General features: G+C 43.6%; 1 protein-coding gene across 1 annotated transcript in view; it reads right to left on the reverse strand.

Moving 5' to 3' along the window:
* Positions 1–7,544: 7,544 nt before the first annotated feature.
* GPR137B (G protein-coupled receptor 137B) overlaps positions 7,545–9,294 on the reverse strand; it is a 34,032-nt gene continuing 32,282 nt past the window's right edge. Inside the window, exon 7 of the mRNA XM_019549830.1 lies at positions 7,545–8,720. Coding sequence (XP_019405375.1) covers positions 8,609–8,720 — 112 coding nt within the window. The 3' untranslated portion in view covers positions 7,545–8,608. The remainder of the gene's footprint in view (positions 8,721–9,294) is intronic.

Below are 9,294 nucleotides of genomic sequence, written 5' to 3' on the forward strand. Positions count from 1 at the left end.
AAAAATCTCCTTTATAGATTAATAATACAATTTTTCCTCACGTCCTACTTTCTTGACCTTTTTTTGTTGTTTTATTTTCTTGAGACTTTTTCGAATTTGTCTGTACTGTTCTTAAAGTTTGGTAACCAAAACTAGACTTGGTTTTCCTGGTGAGGCCTAACAAGTGCTGAACAGAGTGGGAAAATAGTTTCCTGTGACCTGCATGTAACACTCTTGTTAATACATCCCAGCATGCTATTAGCTGGGATTACCCTTGCTTTGGCAACAATACTATATTGTTGACTGAGCTTCTGAACTTCTATAACCTCTAGGTCCTTTTCTACAGTATGACAGCCTAGCTGGTCATTCCCCATTTCATATTTTTGCATTTGATTGTTCCTTCCTAAGTATGGTACTTTTGTACTTGTCCTCACTGATTTTCATCCTATTTGTTTCAGACCGTTTTCCTAATTTATCAAGGTTTTTTTTACAGCTGTTATACTAGTCCCCTGAAGCATTTACTACTCCACCCAGAATAATGTGATCTGCCAGTTCTATTAAGCGCATTATTGTAACAGAGCGCTTGGTGCACTTGTCACGTTAAGAGAGGAGGCTGCTGGAGAAGTTGCCTGCAGGTGTGGCAGGTAGTCTCCCCCTGAATGCCACTGGGAGAGGGGCTCCTGGCAACAGGGCTGCAGCAGGGCTTCTGAGATCTTTTCCGAGCTGGGGCAAGCGTCACTGAGCCCCAGAACTAGCCAGGCCTTGGAAGAGAGAGGCCGGGGGACATAAGCATGGTCCAAGAGGGCTGCTGGTATACAACCTGATGGTTAAGGAAGGGACCGAAGGGGAGGCATGGAAGTCCCAACTGGCCCAGCGAGAGAGAAGATACAAGGGGCCAGAAGGATAGAGGGCCTGAGGCCCAGAGGCAGAGCCTGAGCCCATGGATGGCTCAATGTGAGTGTGGGGCGAGGGCATGCCTTGGAAGGGATAGGCCTAAGGCCCACAGAGAGTGAGCTTGAGCCCAAAAAGGACTAGGTACTTGGGAGAAGGTCCAGTGTGTGGGGGAGACCACGGTGCCCAGGGTGGACTAGGGCATAGCAAGAGAGTCTGGCGCCTGGGAAGGACCAGGATAGTCCAGTGTCCAGGGAGGACTGCTCCAGAGTTCAGAGGGCACAGCATCAGCCTGGGAGCCCGTAGCCGATGAAGAGCATATATCAGCAGATCACCTGAGAGGCGTGGGAGTGGATACTGGGGAGGATGGAGCCCACAAAACTAGCTGTTAAGGCAATGACCATGATGAGCACTGGTGGTCGTAAGAGTACAAGCAGGCTTCAGAAGTCCTGGGCAGCCTCCCTTTCACCAGAAATTTGATAACATCAAGGCATGGTGGAAGAGTAACAGGGAGAGAGCCCCAAGAGAAGCTAGGGTGACAAGAGCTGAGTGGCCATCAGGGGGCATTATGACCACACTTAGGATGAGCACTTGCTACAACTATACCCAATTCTGTCCCCCATAATGAAGCTATTGAACAGAACTGGGCCTAAGACAGTCCACAGGGAGGCCCAACTTAATACCTCTTCTACCCTGAAACTGATGGCTACTCTTTTAGCATAATCATTCAACCAGACAGCTGTCTGGGGATTCAGCTGCACCCATCTTTTATAAGAGATTCACGTAGACAGTGTTTTCTAGAATCATAGAAAATTAGGGTTGGATGGGACCTCAGGAGGGCAGTTCCCGGCCGTAACTGAGAACACTTTGCAGGAAATGTTCTAGGTTTCAACAATCCCCTGGACCAAACAGAAGTTCACTGTTGGTTCTGGGGGGAGGGGAACTTAGCTACTGGCTGCAGCCCTTCCTCCTTCCCAGCCTGTCCCTGTTTCAGAATGGGAGGGAGGGGAAAGGGAGCAAAGGGAGCTCTGTCTAGGGGTTCCCCAGTCAGTGCTGGAGGATGAGGTGAACCAAATCACTGAACTCTCTCTGCTCTCTTTCTCTCCTCCCATTCTGAAAACAGAGACAGGCTGGGAGGCAGTGCAGAAAAAAACGTATAGAAGGTGATCTTTTTTAAATGTCTTCTTCTGATCCCCCCCCTCCCCCCTTGCAATGAGGGATCAGATTTTTGACCAATTGACTATTTTTTAAGCTGTTTGCAGCCATGCACTTGTGTTTGGTCATAGCTGCCGATCGCTTTCAGTGGCCAGATTGGGTGAAAATTGGCACTTCTCTCTGCACTCCTGGCAGTATAACCCCCCGCTCAGAGCAGGCTCATCCTCAACTAGATTACTCCAGCCAAATCTTTATCTAGCCAGGTCTATAGAAACCTCCAAAGATGGAGATTTCACAGCCTCTCTGAGTAACCTGTTCCAGTGCTTTACTACGTTTCATGTGAGACAGTTTTTCCTAATATCTAACCTAAGCTGTTCTTGCTGCAACTTGAGACTGTTGCTCCTTGTTTTTTCATCTGCCACCGCTGATAACAATCTAGATCCATCCCCTTCGGAACTGCCCTTCAGGTAGTTGAAGGCTGCTATTAAATCTCCCCTCAGTCTTTTCTTCTTCAGATTAAATAAGCCCAGTTCCCTCAGTCTCTTCTCAGAAGTCATGGTTCCTCCAGCCCCCTCACCATTTTTGTTGCCCTCCACTGGACTCTCTCTAATTTGTCCACGTCCTTTCTGTAGGGGGCCCAAAACTGGACACAGTACTCCAGATGTGGCCTCACCAGTGCTGAATAGAGGGGAAGAATCACTTCCTTTGATCTGCTGGCAATGATCCTACTAGTGCAGCCCAGTATGCCATTAGCAATCTTTGCAACAAGGACGTACTGTTTGGTTATATTGAGCTTACTATCCAATGTAGCCCCAGGTCCTTTTTGGCAAAGCTGCTGCATAGCCAGTTAGTTCCCAGCCTGTACTGGTGCATGGGATTGTTCTGTCCTAAATGCAGGACTTTGCACTTGTCCTTGCTGAACCTCATGAGATTTCTTTTGGCCCAATCCTCCAATTTGTCAAAGTCTCGCTGAATCCTAGCCCTACCCTCCAACACATCTACTATTCCCCCCAGCTTCATGTCATTCACGATCCTGCTGAGGATGCACTCTATGCCATCTTCCAAGACATTGATGAAGATATTGGAAAAAAAACAGCTCCAGGACAAACTGCTGGGGCACCCCACTTGATACTGGCTGACATCAAACAATTTCCTCAGCTTGCTTATAAGAATGTCATCAGAGACTGACAAAGATTATCTAAAGCTGAAGTATGACATCCTCTATCCCTAGCTATCCCTTCAGGCAACTGTTGAGGCCCTTGAAACAGACTAATTTTCTAAAGGAAAAAATAAAGACATGGGTGTAAATGGAAAATGGGATAAAATAGGAAAATGTGCCATGGATTTTACCAAAAGTAGATTCCTAACCAAACTAAGTTAACTGATTTCAAGGCAAAGAAAATGAAAGATCTTATCTCTCTGGATTTCAGCACAGCCTTTGATACAGTGCCACATGGAAAAAGTTATGACAATGTAAGATGGAGAAAATGGAGATGAGGAATAAAATTCAATCTGGCTAAAGAACTGTATAAAAGGGAGACGGCAACAGTTTGTATAGAAAGAGGGAGTTTCAGAGGTGGGGAAGATTTTTCGAAGAGTTTCGCCAGTATCAGGTTTTGGATTATTTAATATTTTCTTTAATGACATTGGCACAAAAGGTAGAAATGCACTAATTAAATTTGCTAATAAGACAAAGTTGTAAGGCATTGTTAGTAAGGAGGAGGATTGGTCTATCCTAGAACGAACCGGATGAGCTTGTGAACTGCAGTAGTAGAAATAGGATGAATTTCAGTAATAGTGCAAGGTTACACACTAGAAAACTAATAAACATAAATTATGGGATAAGCTAGGAATTCATTGGTCAGAAGTGACTGAGGTGCAGAAAGACCTAGAGGTACTAGTCTATTGCAGGATGAGTGTACAGGAATAATGGGGAAGGAGAACTAGCAAGAACTATTTCAGTTAAAGGGAATAGACATTGTTTTGGAAGCAGGATTTGGGGAGCAAAAAGGAGGTAGTGTTGCTGTTTGTCCAGAACATGTATGCTTGTTCCCAGAAGCAGAATGAAGAAAGCAGAAAATCTGAGTCTATCCAGGCATAGGCGACACATGCCTCCTGAGGCTTGGGGGCGGGAGGGCACAGTGACTGCCCGCAGGCGGCATTGCAGGTGGTTGCAGTAAGAGCAGGCCAAGTGGGGACCTTCTGCAGGTGGCTGCAGTGTGCACCCCCATGTACTCCCTATGTGTTGCCTATGTACCTAGGTGAAGACAAAAGGAGGGGGAGGAAACAATTGTGATATTATGGGGGGGTCTACTATAGACCACCAAATCAGAAAGAAGCCAAATGAGGTATTTTTAAGGAGATAACAAAAACAGCCAAACTAATGAAGTGATAGAAGGGATTGTAATTTGCCTGATATCCCTGGAAGAATAATAAGAAAAGCTTAAAATGTTCAGTAAATGCTTAATGTGTTGAGAACAACTTTTTGTTTCAAGAAATTGATAACTCTCTAGTTGTATCCTTTGGCTCTTGTTCTAACCAATAAGGAAAAATTGGAGGTTTTTCAAGAACCAGCTGTATAAGCTTGGCAGGAATCATTTGGGAATAGTGCATTCTGCATTTGTGCAAGAAGTTGGACTAGATGACCCTTCAAAATGCCTTACAACCCTATTAATGACAGTGTTACAAAAACAAACAGGTATGAACCATCCTTTAATAAATTTAAGCTAGAAATTAGAGGATTCCTAAATATCAGCAATGAGGTTCTGGAGCAGCTTTCCAATTAGTCATGTTGGAGGGGAACCTAACTCCTTTTAAGATGGAGGCTCTTATTAGTTTTGAGAGGATTTTGTGAGAGGGAGCACTTGCATCCTAGAATACCTGAAAACAAAACCTCAGTGTAAAACAGGAAAAACTATACGACATGGAAGGACTTCAATAAAAAACAAAAATGAGGGGGCTTGATAGATCATGATGATACACAAAGATTATTCAGAACAGACAAGTGAAAATGTTGAGGCATTCTCCAAGTGATTGCTGACATCCTTCTCTTCTGTGTTAAAAACAATCTAGCCTTAAGAGGGTTTATGGACAAGACTGGGAAGCTGCGCAGTGGTTTGTTCCTGAACACACTGGAGCTGGTTAGCTATTACAATCTAACTTAAGCAGATCATATATTGAAATACAAAAAATTAGAATGTCTTCTACATTCTTTGCAACTAGACAAAATGAGCTCATTCAGCTAATGGGTTTTTATGTCAGGTCAGAAATAATTTCCAACATTAAGAGCTAAATATTTTTCCATCATGTTCAATTGTATCCCACAGAGGACAAATTACTGCTATTTTGGAGATATAGAAAAACTGAAGGAAATGTCTTATTGAGGAACATGTTATTGAGTTTATTGATACAAAGGAGAAATCTGGAATCCTGTAAGTGTAGATGAGATGCACGGTGTGGTCCCCCTGCACGGCCTCTTCTTCGCTATGTAGGCATTTCACAGCAGCCCTGCCCCTTGGCACTGGTTGGTGGAGAGCCCCCCCACTCAGTGCTGATTGGTGGAGAGGCCCTAAGGAGGACAGATGAAAAGGCAACCACTATCTTAACTGGTGACTTTTCATGGTTCCCTGACCCCCTGCGCTGATTGGTGGAGAGACCCCACTGGGGGAAGGAAGGATGAGGGGGCAGCTGCCATCCCATCTTCATGCCACTCCACCCCACTGGCAGTGAGGATCACTGGCTCCCACTGGGGTGCCAGCATTTAATTTTAATTTTGTTTTTTGTTGTTGTTGATTTTGTGGACAATTCCAGATTTCATGGTTTCTGCAAAACTTTTAAGTAAGTATAAGTAAGTAAAACCGCTTGAGATCACCTATACAGATCCAGCCTCTCTATTTCACAGCTTGGCTCATTAGCTAACACTGAGAGTATTTGTTCCAGAGAAATCTGGAGAGTTTGTATTCAAATTAGGATCCTACAAGAGAGACTTCTGCCATCACATGGGAAAAGGCTTGCCAAAGCACCATTGCCTCTCTGCCATTATCGAGAATCCTCCCTATCGTTCGACTACGTCCTTCTTCTAATATAAGGAATGCAAATTTAGGTTAATTTCATGAAAATTCACCTGGTGGATATCTCAGTTTGCTGCTCCCTAAGACAAGTCACAGGGTTCTCATAACAGCTCAATAACACACAACCTCATTGCAAATATAGCTCCTAGGCCTGAAACTTCCTTTGCTCTTGTGATTTGTGAGTGATCCTGAGTGAGCTGATGGATTCCCACCCCACTCCCTTTTAGGCACTGTGCGTCTTACGCTATCAGTGAACATGAAAATCTTGGTAGCAATCAGCTCTCAAGAAACGAGGAAGTACTTGAGAAGCAAGGTTCATTTGGAAATCTGTATAGTTGGGAGAGGATCCAATAAAAGAAAAGTTGCTAAACAAACCTTGCCCCTCTCTCATTCCCAGGACCACTGCATTTACTATAACATGGTGAACTGCAAGCAATCAAAGCAGGCCTTCTCTCTTTTGCAAAAACAAGGCTATGCTTACCTTGGGCCCATCCAAACTTGCTCCTCAAGACTCATTTGTGCTCTTCCCTAAGCCACGCTGTAGCCAAGAGAAGGTGGGACACCACACTTTAAATGTAGCTGGAGCCTTTTCGTTCTACTTGGGTAAAATAAGTCATCTGGGTTCTTTCCAGGGTTATGGTTTGCCTTTTTGAAGGCAGAACAGATCTCAGATTTTATTAAGCTATATTGTCAGCTATCTAAAGAATAGTCTTCTGGTCAGATTGTAGTTTGCTCCATACTACCTTAGGTTCTGTGACTTCTGGACATGTTCCCCTCTTTGAAATGTAAACGTAGTTGTCTGGGTATTGGTTTGCTTTTATTTGCAAGCCACTCTGCTGCTAGGGGCATACAGAATGGATGCCTGCTTCTGCACGACTGTTTTAGTTTCTACTCGGACACACTCCAAGCACCCAGATTCTTCACAGGTAGTTGCTGCTTTGGAGCCACTGGGAGTGGAAGAGAGAGATAAGGATGCATAGAATAAAAAATGGTTACTCACCCAAAGTTGCCTTTGAGATCCATTGTCAGCATGTGTCCAGCACCACCCTCTTTCCCACCCATCCTTCCACCCCCGTTGTCACTGACTCCCCTACTTCTTGCACTCTGAAAAGTCTAAAGGACAGAGAGAGTGTTGACCCTGCTCTTTCCTTTCTGCCGCCTCTTGGGAGGAAACACACAGGCATGTCCCTAGCAGGTGGGGAGTGGCAACAACACTCCAAACTTGAATGTAAGCACAGTGAGTACAGAACCTTAGATGAACTGCAGTTACCCTAAGGCACTAATTACTTTGTATAAGTGGTCTTCTAGCCTGTAGCAATGACCTCTGCATGTTGAGCCTTTCACTTCTCTGGCAGCTGCGGTTTCCCACAAAACCTTCTGACAACTCAAAACGCATTCTACAAGCAAGGTCCCTTTTGTGTTCTTTGCCATACCATAGTCTGAGACTGATAACAGTTTAACTATTTTTTATTTGAAGTAGGCTTCCTTCCTTACTTCCTATGTGGGAAGCTGAAAGAGAGTTACAAATCCACATCTGTGTAGGTGGTAGACAGATATGGAATATTTTTTTAGATGAGATACCTTTTAAAAAACTTAAATTAAAAAGTAGCCAGGCTGGCTATTCACTGGAGACAATAAGAATGGAATTTACTGTTTCAAGGGTACTTATACATTTTAGTCTATCTAAAGTGCTACGTCTGTCAGACAGCAGGGTCTGACCAATGGGAGCTTTTAGCTGAGTTTGCCACCACTTTTGCAGAAGCAGTCCTTCCTATTTCAGGATTATTCCAGCAGGTGCTGAGGAAATGAGAACCAAAACGTATATCTTCAGAGGAAGACAATCTACCAGACCACAATCTTCAGCGTAGCAGCTTCTGTCAGCCTTGTGAACATTTTACTTGCCGCATATTCCAGTACTAAATGTTGTGAATTGAAGAGCAAAATGTTGCTACAACTTGAAAACTATTGTCATTTAAACTGGAAGTGACACTTTCAGGGCTCTAAGGTTGTGTGATTTAAGATTGAATGTCAATTGTCTCATGCAGTTTAGGCATCTCTCCTGTATGTATTGTACAGTGCATTTGATAAAATGAAATATACTTAAAAAGAACTTCATATACATTGTGTAAAATTTCTCAGAAAAGAATGTGTATACTCTGGCATCATTTAAGTTGCACAACATCTATCTTTTTAAATGACAGAAAATGATTGAATTATGCCCACTAAGGCTCTTGTCCTGCAATGGAGCTCTTCACATACATCAAGTTAAGCAGATTTGGAAACCTTTGTGGGATCAGAGTCAAAACTAGCAGGACTTAGAGCAAGGTATTAACTAAAATGTAGTTTCACAAAGCTAAACCACTACCTGTCTACTTCTTGAACTATGGAAAGCCTGTGGCAGTCATGTCCAGGAACTGTGCTCTAAAAACCCACAGTTGAAGAACAATTGCTATGCTTCATGTTTTTGGGTTTTTTTCATACGGAATATCCTAGAATGCTGTAGTTGACTGAAGCTACAAAGGGCTTGGTCGATCTGTGTCCAGTGTTGAATCTTGCTGCAGTGACCCTATGTAAGCCATGAAGCTGTTGTTCTGATGTCCCCAATCATAGACTTCTGGAGAGAAGCTAAAAAAAAAAACCGAGAAGAATCAATGACTGATGGTTTAATTTTCTCAGCTTGTCAAATAATTAAATGGGGATGATGGAATATAATTTCATTTTACACAAATTGTAGAGATACTTTAGCCAGAAGATGTTATTTCACTCTACAACAAATATTTAGCTATTATTTACAACTCATTTAGCTATTCATTCATTTTTTAAATCTGCCTCATGGGCTAAAGGAATAGCCATGAATTTGAGAGGCTACCAGTTAAAATCCTGTCCAGTTAATTAGTGACCAAAGTTTCCCACCACCTCCCTCCCTTCCACCTTATGGGTCTCCTTGCCCAAACTGGAGTTTGGAATAAAAAGAGAATTGACCCAATTGGCTTTTCTTGGCCGATGTGGCCAATAACGTCACCTATATATGCCATTTGCATGACCAGACACAGCATGCATGTGGCCATGAATGCAACCTGGCAGTTTGGAGAGCAACATTCGGCCAGTAAGTCTGGGTGGGGGAAGGGTAAGGAAGGTGTGTTGGGGGGCAGAACAAGGCCTCCAAGTGAGGAAGGGAGCTGGGTTGGGTTGGGGCAGG

The sequence above is a fragment of the Crocodylus porosus genome, unplaced genomic scaffold (genome assembly GCF_001723895.1).
Source record: "Crocodylus porosus isolate Cpor-Errol unplaced genomic scaffold, CroPor_comp1, whole genome shotgun sequence".
Taxonomy (NCBI): Eukaryota; Metazoa; Chordata; order Crocodylia; family Crocodylidae; genus Crocodylus; species Crocodylus porosus.